This window comes from Phlebotomus papatasi, chromosome 1, assembly GCF_024763615.1.
Source record: "Phlebotomus papatasi isolate M1 chromosome 1, Ppap_2.1, whole genome shotgun sequence".
Lineage (NCBI taxonomy): Eukaryota > Metazoa > Arthropoda > Insecta > Diptera > Psychodidae > Phlebotomus > Phlebotomus papatasi.
Genome location: NC_077222.1, coordinates 21,299,746 through 21,313,436, shown reverse-complemented (window position 1 = coordinate 21,313,436; position 13,691 = coordinate 21,299,746). Strand labels below are relative to the sequence as shown.

General features: G+C 31.3%; 1 protein-coding gene across 2 annotated transcripts; it reads left to right on the top strand.

The window, feature by feature from the left end:
* Nucleotides 1–254: 254 nt before the first annotated feature.
* LOC129798241 (ecdysteroid-regulated 16 kDa protein) lies at nt 255–12,420 on the top strand. Of its 2 annotated transcripts, none has more exons than XM_055841280.1 (3): nt 255–406; nt 7,772–7,916; nt 11,966–12,420. In XM_055841280.1, the coding sequence occupies exons 2-3, from the start codon at nt 7,832–7,834 to the stop codon at nt 12,358–12,360; spliced, it is 480 nt and encodes a 159-aa protein (XP_055697255.1). In that variant the 5' UTR covers nt 255–406; nt 7,772–7,831; the 3' UTR covers nt 12,361–12,420. The 2 variants fall into 2 exon arrangements, with proteins under 2 accessions (XP_055697255.1, XP_055697254.1); XM_055841279.1 differs by lacking the exon at nt 255–406 and adding an exon at nt 7,362–7,560.
* Nucleotides 12,421–13,691: the final 1,271 nt, after the last annotated feature.

Sequence of the window (13,691 nt, the reverse complement as noted above, 5' to 3'; positions counted from 1 at the left end):
TTTTAAGAGATGGTGCTGTGTACTTGGCGCGTTTTCTAAGTTTTCTATTTCTTGGATTTTGCGAAATAAAAGGTTGATTATTTTCTAAAAATATATGATAAATTAAAGATGAAAAATAAAATATGAAAATTGTAATAAATGGAAATCAAGGACGTAGGTATTTGCCCCATCTGTTTACTCCCTCTATTTCCTTTTTCTGAAAATTAAAAAGAAACAATAAAATAGAAGCCGAATAAACGGAAACAAAACAGAGGTCAGCGAATGAGGTGGTGCTCAGTTCAAGATCAACCACAACTGCTGCACCTGCTCTCAATGCACTCCAAAATCACTGCATCAGCTCTCAATTTCCATCTCTCCTGAATCAATTGCTCCCGATCGCTGCTTGAGTCCACATCGATAATCTCAGGTAAGAAAAACAAATCCATTTCCCAAGAAGAAATTGCTGAGAAAATTAATTCAGTGCGCGAGATTCGGAACAACAAATTCAAGTTCAGATTTATTTTTAAAGCATTTCCCATTTGAATTGTGCTTGGAATACGCTATTGTGTTGATGTCGCAGTGAGGAATTGTAATCAGTAGTTTTTTTTCCTTTGATGCTTCAAACAGATTAAAAACATTGTAGAAATGCAAATGAGTTCTAAAGTTTCGTGCAATTTTCGAGATAAATAGCCAATTTTACCGTAAGTAGTGAAAAGTGGTCTTGAAACCAAAAATTTAATAATCAATTAAAATAGTTAATATTGTATTGATAATTTGGATATCAAAGGACTGAGAATGTTTGTTTAATGTTTTAGTTAAATTAAAAAAAATATATCCAGTTTGTTCAATGTGTGAAAAATAATGCAAAATATTTAGCTCACAATCTTAAGATCATAAGGGATTTTGTATCTCGCCGCGAGTGATGCTAGCGTCGCTTTGTACCGATCTACGCAAACCAAGGCAAAAAGTCCAATTTGGCTCCCATTAAACTAAAATTGCCTCCATTTGCGATAAAATTATTTTTTTTTATTTTAGTAAAGGTGCATAAAATCGATTTATAAATACTTTGGGACTTTGAAAGGGTCTTAATATATATAAAAATATAAAGATATTATTGATATTTTATAAGAACAATTAGAAATAATTCAATAGAAATACAAAATTTAAATTTAAAGTAAAAAACGATATAGATATGGTGGAGTAACCACTTATCGCCATGTTTAGGAAAAAGAGGAATTAATTTTATTATAACTTTTGAGATCTTATTACAAGATAACTCAAATTTGACACAAAACTACTTAGATGTATCGGCTTTAGATTCGTAAAAACAATAGTCCTAGAATTTAACGCTGGACTACTTATAAACTGATTTTTATTAACAATACAAAAATAACCACTTTGTCGCCACTTTTCACCACTTTTCGCCAGTGTTGTAACCACTTCTCGCCACCCACTTGAAAAGGTTTAAACTCGATTATTTTAGGCAATGTTATAAAAAGAATACATTCTGTATTTCTTTTTCCTCATGATCACCTTATTATTACTCACTTCTAACGATTTTCTTTCACTTTCCTTTGAAAAATTAAATTATAGGTCTATTGCAGAAAGTAAATAATGCAAATTTGGCAACTAATAATCTACGAAGTGAAGTTAGCGTCGCCTATTGAAAAGTGATGGCGACAAGTAGTAATATCAATTCCAGAAGATAACCACTCTTCGCCGTGCTTCATTTTTATATAAAAATGATATAAAATGAAATATTATTTAACTAAATACAAATTTTCTGTATTCCACAAGTGTAATTAAATGTTCAGTAGACAAATTATTTATCCAAAAAGATATATTTTGCTTGATGAATATTGGATGACACTTACTATATTTGGTAAGAAAGATTGGATTTGATCGATTTGATGTACTTGCTTAAAATCGTAAATCCAAAAAGAATAATTATTATTTTTTGACTCTATAATAGCAGTAAAAATACAAAGATCTTTGCGGCTCATTTATTTCACAAATCGCGAAAAAATAGCGATTTCAATATAAGTGGCGAGAAGTGGGGCACTGGCGAGAAGTGGTGATTCCACCCTACTTAACATTTGAGAAGTGAAAATAGAACCCTTTTTGTATATTTTGATTTACAGAGTATTCTAATTTTTTTTACAATTTTCATTTTTGAAAATTTATAACTAAAATTAGGAAATCATTTACTGTTTTGGAGACTTTTATTAATGAAAACTGAAATTAACCTTATTTCTGAAGCGAAGTAAATTGTTTTAAATAAACGAAGAAAATTCGCCAGTATTTTTTTCGTCAAAATTTTAGTTCGCAATCCTAAAAAAATCAAATGATACCTGTTAAAAAAATAAATAAAAAAATTATCAAAAATTAATTTTTATTAGTAAAATACTAAGTTTTCGTTATGAAATTGACAAATCTTGACAAAATTGGGTTTAGTTTATCGTATATTGGTAATGAATATATAAGGTGGTTGCAAATAAATTAAAAGCGTTTCTGTTTCCCTTTTGTCAAAATCTTCCTGAAAGTCCCGATGCTTGTAAAGGTCTAACTTGAGTGCTGACATTATCTTTGGACACCAGCCCACTGACAATTTGTTAGCCGAAACAACTCACATAGAAAATATCGTTTAAGAGAAGGGGTAAAAAATGTGCCTGCAAAATGAGCGATCGCAGCGCCATAAAAGATATAATACAGAAAACTCAGTCTTTACGAGACTATTTAAATTCAAAGACAATGGTGGTGATCAAATTTGTGTTTTATTAGCCATAAGATTTATTATGATGTTAAACTCAAATAAAAACTGTAGAAAAAACGCGCTACCGTCGGACGCCTCAAGCTTCGAACAATTCAATATTTTCTCTATATTCCTTGAATTTGATCAATGGCCCTTTTCAGGAAAATTGAAGCATTGGAAAAAAATGAGTTGTTCGAAGCTTGAGTGGTCCGAAGGTAGGGCGCTTGCTCCTAAACATAAAATAATTTCCCTAAAACTATTCAATATTGCAATTTAAAAATTTAAATTTAAAATATTAAAAAAAATACATTAAAATATTACAGTTTATAATTCACGCCTATTCCATCATTCACGTTTCGATTTAGACCACGCCCAAAATAGTTTTAGGCCACCTTTAAAATTTATGAATCCTTCAAATCCCTTGAATATAAGGCACGTAATAAACTCACTTTGCCGATATAGCCTTTCAAAGTTGATACTGGGATACAAAATATAGGGGAAAGTGGCCAATTCATGATTTCTATGTTTCTGTATTTTTTCTATTTTCTGTACTATTTTTTTCTATGTTTCTGAATAAATGCAACTCCGCAATAAATTTTAAAAACAAGACACTCTGCCCTAGTTTTTAATACTTTTAAAGTTTTTTGAGTGAAATCTATTGAAAGACATAGGAAAAAATTAATCATTATGAAGCCTGAGACCGCGTAAAGCATGGACATTTGCCCCTAAAACCTGAGAAGGAATTTTCCGTCGTTTTGTCCTGGAGGTTGGTCTCTACGCTAAGACGGCTATGGCCATACGGAGAGTAGGTTATAAGAAAGTATTGAAATAAAATTCTATTCTATAAGAAATAGCATTGCAGTTCAGTAATTAGCAACGCCTTACAAGTTCATTATATTAGCAGGTTCGCTAAAAAATATTCCTCGCCTTCGTAACCAATAAATAAAAAAAAATACATTTATTATAATGTCTGTGATGCAAGATTGTAATTAAAGATCAAAAAAAATAATATAATATACAATAAGATAGTCAAAATTTTTAGTCGTCTTTGGTAAGAGGTAAATGAGATATCATTGAATTGGGGTATTTTTAAAATAGGGCTTTTTCTCCTACTTCATGATAAGGATCTTTTAATTCAAATAGGAGAAAAAAGTTCTATTTCAAAAGCGCCCCAATTCACAAGTGTCCTACTTCTCCCTAAATGTAATCAAATTTTTAATTTCTTTTTTCTACGTACAAATTTTCAATAAAAAATATAAATATTGCACTAATGATGTACCTTTCTCGTATTGGTACCGACGGGTAAAATTCCGAAAGACAAAATCTTGAAAAGTCAAAATCTTGAAAAGCTAAAAAACCCGAAAAGGCTAAATCCTGATAATAGGACATAAAGACATGCCAAGCCAAAATTTCGAATGAGCCAAAATCCTGAAAAGAAAACTCCAAATGGTTCAAATCCTGAAAGGTTTAAATACGAAGGATACAGTGTAAAAACTTTTGGACACTGACCAAAATATTGGAACAAGTTTTCCTTGGAACAAATTTTTTGGAATCAATTTGTACCTAGAGAAGATATGTGTTTCTTCCAAAAGGTTTTCTTTACAGTTTTACTACGAAATATAGTTACAATTTTGTTAGAGTTTTCTTTTGAAACCCTTTTGATACGGTGGAATGTCTGCAAATTTGAGTTGATTTCGTTTTATACAAATTTGTTCCTGAAAGTTGAATTTGTTGCACTTTGTTCCAAAAATTTTCGGTGTCCGTGGACGAGGTAATTTTTTGAACGAAATTGTTACTCATATGGGGAATCTTTTTGTTCCAATTGTTGGAAACAAATTCGTGTAAGTGACTTAGTTTTACAGTTAAGGCCTATACTTCAGTCGAGATGGATTTCGGTGGCGAAAGTTCATAAGGAACATCAAATAAAAATCAACTTGAGTGTTTTATACAGACGCGTGCATGACGAAATCATATGCGAGTGCTGGCAGCAGGAGGGGAAGGGAATCTCGAATTAAAAAAGTGAAACCATATAGCACGAAAATTACCATAGATTTGGCGTCCTCATCGCTTCGTTGATGACGGGTGACTGAATGTGAGAGGAGGGATACGATTTTATACTACACGAGCTATTTTTTGGAACAAATTCGTTACTAGTATTGGGTATCTTTTTGTTTCTTCTAGAACATACAAATTTAAAACCAAAAATTTTCGATGTCCGTGGACGAGCTACTTTTTGGAACAAATTCGTTACAAATATTGATTATCTTTTTGAATCTCGTAAAATGACTAAGATTGTGTCAAAAATTATAGTGTCCGTGGACGAACTAATTTTTGGAACAAATATGTGCGGAACTTTTTTACCGTGCAGTGTGTGGATTAATTTCACAAGATACAGAAAATTTCCTTTGCCTTCGCTTCAGCAATCACGGAGAAATCGTAAGAGTATCTATAACACTTTTAAGAATTCGGGATGTTGGCTCTCTCGGAATTTCGGCGTTCGGAGTTTTGGTTTTCGGGATTATGGCGTTCAAGATTTTAACTAAATCGGGATTTCACTTCTTTACGAATTTTGGCTTTTAGAGATATCAACCTACCTACCTCCAGACTTTTAGGATTTTGGCTTTCGGGTTTTTAACTTCTGGGATTTTGACTTTCGGGATTTTGACCGGTACCCTTGTTTTGTATACTCAATTTCTTACATTTTATAGTTTGCACATTTGGAATTGAATTGAATAAATTTTCCATGTCTCCACGCTTTCTTCAGGAAATTTTCTTACAAGAAACATCTAATTTTTAAATAGGGGAAAGTCGTCTGCCTTCAAACGAAAAATGGAGTTCCAAATTTAAGATTTTTTTCTGAAGAATCCACAAAATGGATTTTATTTTCTACTACACCAAAAAATTCTCTTGTTCATTCGGCGTATATGATTACCTCATTTAGCACTCGCAAGTCCTCAGTTTTTCCTTCTGAGGAAATTAAAAAAGTGATGTCGATTTGTATGAAGGCAGCTGGCATAGTCTGCCTTCAAACGCGAGGCAGCTGCCTTTAAATGTTTTTTTTTCACTGAGAATATTGAATCAATAAAACTAAATGGGCTATAAATGATTAGGTTGAAGCCTAACGCACTCACTAAAATCATCACTGCAGTCAAAAGACATTAAATAATAACTTTTCTTCACATTTTTCTGAAGCACTGTTTTGCACTTGAAAATTTGGAAGAAAAAGCCATTGAAGTTGAAAATTGTCAACTTGAAACATCCTGGCCGGAGCAAGATAGCAGGTTATAAGTATTTGTATGACGTTCGTCAGAGAAAAGTAGGAGTTCGATTTCACATGTTTTGATGTATGGAAAGATAGGATTTAAAGGCACACGACATTAGCATTTAAAGGCTGCTGCAGGGTGATATTTGCAAATTTTTGCCACCCACAAAAATTGTGTCATCTGAACCAAAATGTATTAACAGAAATATTAAGCCTGATTAACCTTCTATGTGTCACAATGGAAGATTTATTTGTAAAATGATTTTTACTATGAAAAATCATATGATTTGTGGAACATCAAAATTACAGTTTAGAGCTCATTTTCATGTTTTTTGATCTAGCATCTAGGAAATAGGAGCTAGGCTCTCCATTTTTTGATGATTTGTGAGGATGATGGATAGCTACCTAATAGTTAATAGAATATAATTTATGCTTTTGAGAACAACGAAAAAATCGCAACATTTGAAGGCTGCTGCATTTAAAGGCAGACGACTTTCCCCTACTGTTCCATAAAATATTAAGTAGATGATTGTTGAAGAAGATTTTAGGATTGTTATGACATTATTAATTGTTTATTTATGGGCGTGGTTTATTTTTTATTAACCAAAGTCTCAATATGTTTCCTAAAGATTGGAGTTATTAGTCATGATCTGTTCCTATAACCCCATAGTGCTTCTTTATTAATTTTATTGGCCACCGAAAGTAAAACCAAATGACTTTAGAGTTCAACGTAACTCATGAGAAGGTGTGGTCTAAAATCATATTTAGGTGGGGCTCTCTTGTGAAATTTAAAATCCATAGAATTATGAGAAAACAATGATAATTTTGGTTGGTATTTATTGCAGTTAAATATTTACCTTCTTAATGTATTATGTATTTAATAATTTCGGAAAGTTTCCCTGAAAATTTCGACTTCTTAAGTTTCCTACTTTTCATTTCTTGATATTTTTTATAGACAGTTTTGTATATAGTGATAATTTGTTTTATTTTTCTGTTCATTAACACTTTTTTATTAGTGTTCCTGATTTTCTAGGCAAAAAAACTAGTTTATAAAATAACCTGTATGAAATTTCTGAAATTTCTGAAATTTTTCCAGTTAGTCTAATACACATATTGCATACAAATGAAGCGGTATCTTGACGATTGTGTGGCAAGGTGTATGACTTGAATGCTCTGGTCAGAAATCAATAACCGATAGTCAATCTAATGTTTAATGAGCGTTGCGAGGAAGAACAAAAGTAACGTACAATGAGTTGAATATCAATTAAATTCTATAATTTTGCCTTTTGAATGGTTCTCAGTGCTTGGAGACAAAGCATCAGAAGAAAAGGGGGATAAAAGCTGAAGAGGTTGTTATATAAAAAGACTTACTGCAAACACTCAAGTCAGTGTATCTCTAGACAAACTAACGTACGAGTCTCGTGAAGAAACTTGCAGAGAAAAGTGCTTCACAGAGTTGAAAGAAAGATTAAAAGTGAAATTTTGTTGCTGGATTTGTTCTTTTGCGTGTTATTAGTGCTTGTCTTTGTTGAGACTCAAAGAAGGATTATTAACAGATAATTGAAAGGTATTGACTTGGTTAATGAAATCTTGGAAGAAGAGTGAAACTCAGCAATTACCATCTGTTTGCTGAATTTCTTCCACTTCTCCGTATTTCTTTAAGTTGCATAATAACCAGTTGATCCAGCTAAACTTTCATTCCAATATCGAGTTATTTAACGATGCAAGTGGTCTAGTTTCCTCCACTTCAACTCAAAGCCATTCCCCTCCAATTTCAGTGCATTTTGCGGATTTTTTTTAAATACACCCAACGTCTTGGACAAGAAAAAGAACCAACAATGAAGTTCAGCGTCTTTGCCATCACCTTTGCTTTTACCTGCTTCATCAGCCTTTCCCGAGCCACCGAAGTCAGCCAATGTCAAGGTTAGTATGTTGCATTCATGGGACATTAATACATTGTTTCAGCCACAAATTGCCCAGCAATAATGTACGGAATTTCAAATTAACCTGTCACACAAAATGCATTTTGTCTTCACAATCATCATCCATACTCCAATAGGGTGTTTCATAAGTTTTTACTTCAAATCCAGAATCTTAAAATTGCATCGAAAAGGCACTTAATCACTTTTTTCTTAGGATTTCTGTTTTTGGGAACGAAAGACTTGAAAATGAGATGAAGCGACAAACCCCGAATTCTCAGTGTCACCAGAAATGTTTTATTATTTTCTTTCTGCTTCTGTGATTTACCGAAAAGAAAGATTTATCCGAAATCCAAGGCGAACAAGCTACGAAGCAGACGTTCCGTGAACTTGTGATTAAGATCGGGAAAATTATTACAATTGTCACAAGAACACCAAATGAGAGTTGATCAATAGGGCTGTGTAGATAAAGATAAGATCATCTTCTAGATCTATTCACAAGCTTGATATAGATTTAAAATAAAAACTGCGATATTTTGACTAGTATTTTAGTGAATTAGAACAGTAAAATTCAAATTGAACGAAGTTAAAAATTTTTAATACCTAATAGAGTACAGTCAAGTGTGCTAATTCGGGCGCTTCGCTATGTGGATCGTTTTGACTAATCCACTTAAAATAATATTTTTATTTCTATTTCCGTAATATAGTCACTACAGTAACATAATATAACTATTCAAGTTTGAGAAAAAGCAAAAATAATATTTTTATCCATTAAATAAATGAGTATAATCGAATCATTTCAATCTTGTGTAACCTGGATTCTTCACTAAAAATTTTCAAGCAGTGATATTTTCGCTAATGACAACTGGTTGATTGAAAACATTTATTGTTTTTTCTTTGTGAAAAAAGTATTTTAAATCCAAAGGTTTATTTAAAAGTGAATTAGCGAAAAGGCGACCCAGTTAGTGTATGCTGACTTATTTCAGTATTATCATTATTTTATAAATTTTCTTTAATATTTTTTATATTTTTTTTATATTATGTTTCTGAATGAAACAGTGAATAATTCTATGGATTAAGAAGTAAAAAGAATTTCATCAATCCAAAAACAAGCGTTTAAGTAGCACTCTTCGGAAAACGATCCAGTTACCCCACTTTACTATAATATTCTGGAAAGAGAAATATAAATAAAGTTTAAACTATATTGTTATTTAGGGCTTATATAAGGATAGGAGAAAGTGGTGCGCCTTTGAAATGGGGCAGCTTTAAAAATAGGATTTTTTCTCCCATTTTTAAATGTTACTGACCCTTTTCTTTATATAATTTACCTCCATAAACTAACTGTAAAACTAAATTACATTATGATAAGCCTTAATTCTTTTTAAAAGTAGTCAATTCTTTTAATAATATTCCTTTTGAATAATTTTGAAATATTATTACTGATCAAAGTTTTCAATATTTCTGTTTTTCTAAATATTTTGATAAAAAAGTACTTATAAACTTATATTTATAATAATAAATTAATAATGAATTGCTTAACATTTAATCGGTATTTAATTACTGATAAACTTATATCTTTTTAGCTGAGATTTTTTACAATATCAATTTTCCATGGAAATTCAATAAATCCACTAGGGGAAAATGCCCATTGCCCATGCTCTATACGGCCCCAAGCTTTGATTAAATTTTTCCTATGTTTTTCAATAAATGTGACTCATCTCTTCGATATTTTAAAAACTAGGGGAAAGTGTCTTGTTTTTAAAATATATTGCGGAGTCGTATTTATTTAGAAACATAGGAAATATTTAGTCATTGTAAAGGTTGGGACCGTGCAAAGCATGAGCACTTTCCCCTAATGTGTAATTTCACTAATTAAATTTAAATTTGACTGCAGCAGAGTAAAACATATATTAGTAAAAGTGATCAATAAAAGTAAAATTTAGTCAGTATAAACGAGACGGATTTTTTTTTGTAATTAGGGAAAAGTTGGCATGGTTCGCACTGAGTGAACCTTCAAACAACGCAAATTTTCTCTTTGTTTGCAAAGAGCTAGTTTGTCATTTCATAGCCATAAGATAGATAATTATAAAGCTCATGAGACGAGATGAGAAATAGTAAGTCAGCTCTTTGCAAACAAAGAGAAAATTCGCATCGTTTGAAGGTTCACTCTGTGCGAACCATGCCTACATTCTCCTATAGACAGTCAAAAATAACAAAAATCTCTTTCAAAAAGAAAATAAAGAAGATTTAAGCCATCTTGGTATTTTCAAAACTTTCAAAAATTATCTGATTCTTTATTTTTGTATAGTTATTCAATATCTTTTTTTTTGCAAATTTCATTTTCTTCCAAGATTATTTTTTTCTAAACTTAAGATATATAAATTTAGCTAGTCTTAGAATTTTGAAGATAAGAAGGTAAACGCTTTTGTTTTGATCGTCAAAATATATATTTTTTTCATTTTCCCAGATCTAAAACAAAATTTTTAAGTATTTTCCCAATGAAGATTTAAAAAAATGATGAGTTTTATGACAATTTTTTGCTGAAAAAAATTTAATTTTACGAAAAATATACATTTTGTTCATAGTAGCATTGTATTCATTGCATTGAAAAAAAACTCCCAGCAGTATGATTGTTCTGAACTTTTAAATTTTCCAAACTATTCTAAAATATCTTTTAAACAAAATATAGCAAATGGGATCTTGGTCATAATAAGCCGATAAGCTTCACACCTGTATCAAGGGTAAGGGGGGATAAAAAAAATAGACCATTAAATAAATAAATACAATTCCAAACTGTCTGAGAAAAACAATGTTACTATGTGCTAAATCTTATATCAAAGTTTAAGTTCTGAAAAATTGCCAAAATTTCAATATTTTAATCTGAAGTTTTAAATCGGATTTTAACCGGTTAACCGATTTTACAGTGTTCCAAAATAGATTAACCGTCTATCCCGAAAATCCGGCTATTTATGGAATCAATAGTTCTGATTAATCTGTTAATTTACTGAATAAAAATGTTTTTCCTTTTTAATTTTCTACTGGCAAAACTTAATAAAACCATTTAGTGCCCCTATTATACTTAATAATTAGGAGAGAAGATAACCTGTAGTGGAATTCGGTAAGAGTATGACCAATGTTGTGACAAATTTAATTTTTTTCTTGGTAAGATAGGGAAAACAATTCTAAAATGCGATTCACATCAATTACTGAGGATTTTATCCAATTCTTAGCAATTGCTGTTTGATTTTCTCACTGCCTTTAATGTTGTCTCGTTTCTGAATTAATTCTACTAGAATTCTACTAGAATTAATTCTACTAGATATTCTTCTACTAGAATCTCCCTAGTGTACTAATAATGGAAATTTCTCATTGCACAAATAGTGGCTGATCTTCATATGTGTTACAGCTGAAGAACTGATAGAGCTGATAGTTCGTGAATCATTAATAAAAAGTGTCGTTTAACCCCTTAAGTTTTCTGGAACTAATTTTTACAAAAGAAAATATTTAAAAAGAAACTACAAATTTTTTAGTATATACGAAATTTTTTGGACATCCGTAATAAAACTACAATAAAACTGAAAGGTAAACCAGTGAAAAACGGTTTTAGAACTGTTTACTACTGGTTACGGCAAAAATTGTATTAGCAAAAACGCACTATTCATTTCTTTTTTTTAATGACATAAAATTTACATCAATGTTTTGACTGTGTTTTGTCAGAAAACTTTACTTTTTGCAACAATTATTTTAGTTGCTTAGTAAGAGAAATTTTGGAGCAAGAGGATGAATTTGAGATTCAAAAAATGTATACCTTTTAATATAAAATATTGCTAAAATATTCTCAGAAATTATGTGTAATTAAGAAATAATAAGAACGCGCGTTTTCGATCATATCATTAATATTCACTCTGATTTTATTCAAAGTACAAAAATAGTTGAATTTTTAGTAATTTTAATTTCATTAAACTATGTCATCTTCAACTCTAGTTGCATCATGTTAAAAAAAAAAACCCTGAAATATAATTAATATTGTTTCTTCTTTGACCTGCTTTACAGCTGGAGGAGCCAAGAAATTGGAGTCCTCGGAAGTATCAATTTCCAATTGTCAGAAACCACCTTGCAAACTCCGCCGAAAAACAGAGGTGTCGATTGAGCAAAAGTTCACGCCAGAGAAAAATCTCAAGACCCTCACTACCACCGTCCATGCTGAGATCCTCGGCATTCCATTGCCCTTCATCGGGGTGGATAACACGTCTGCCTGTGAAAACATCTTCGAGGAGGATGGAACCACCAAAGCCAGTTGTCCACTTAAGGCTGGCACTCCCTATGTCTACAAGAATTCCTTCAAAGTCCTCGAGATCTACCCCAAAACGAGTCTCGTCGTTCACTGGGCGCTCACACATGGCAATAAGGATGTGACATGCTTCGAAGTACCGGCGAAAATTATCTAAAGGAATTAAAGTTTTACAATTGATATGGCAGACAATAATAAAATAATTTTTTTGGAATAACCTCTTCTCTTTTCAATATTGCTATTTTGTTCACAAAACAGGTTTTTCACTATTGAAGAAAACAGAGAAAATGTTCTCACGGTTATAAGCTTGAAAAAATGCTATTACTAATAAAATTTTCCACTATATTTCCAGTCATAAAGAACTTAGAATTGCATAGTTTACATCTTCTTCAATCTTTTTTTTTTCAATTAAAGAAAATGGCAAAATTTATGTTAAGTTTGAATATTTCAAGTTCAAGCTTACAACACGGAGTGCTTCCGAAAATGCATGTAGTCTCTGTACAGAAGCCATGATATACCCCAGATCTTCTTGCCAGATTTTGTATCGGATCATAAGATAGATAGTATCGTATAAAAGATAGCCAAAGAATGGTACGAGGAGAATGATGCACTTCTAAAGATAAAAGGACCAAATTGGATCATATTTGATCATTCTCAAAAGAATAGATCATGTTTGTTCCTTTGAAGAGATCACAATAGTGTCTTTTGAATTTTTTTTATGTACATTTATCACGATAGATTTTATTGCATAGATTTTATTTAAGTCTTCAAGGAAGAGTGAATTAAAATGGTCAGAGATCGCGGTTATGATCTTGTGTGAAGGCCCTGATGAGAGGAATCAAGTAGAACCTGCGAAATTTTGCTAAGTCAAAACTTGAATTAAAGAAATGAGTGTAGGGTTAATGTCCTAATTCAAAACCATTTCCAGACGCTTTAACTTTGACAGAAGATTCAACACATTAAGTTCATATTTTTTCTGAAGAGAATTACATAAATTTGCTCCTTGACTCTTCTAAAATGTTACTGTTTAGTGAAAATTCTTTAGATATAATTTTAAAACTTCTTAAATACAAGAAAAATACACGAGCGTAAAATGCTTCTATTAAAAACATATTAATCCAAATGGAGACAAGGGAAAGTTTCTAATTGGAGACAAACTGCGTAAGTGAAACCTCGACGAAAGGCTTCCAAAACCTTGTTGAGTTGCTCTTGAGTGCAGGATTTGTTCTTATTCCTGATCTTTTCTCCTTTCTCATTTAAAATAATAAGAAAATCTCTAAAAAAAAATCATATTTCCAGTGTTCCCTATTGAAGCATTTGCAGACATTTCAGAAAAACCCTTTTTGTTCACGAAATAAGTAATTATTTCATTTGAAAACTTCACGTATCGTTAACAATAAAAATTAGCACTTCATTTAACCAAAATTAGCCAGAAATATTATATAAATGTTACACAAAATGAATAAACAACAGTCAACTTATTGTGTT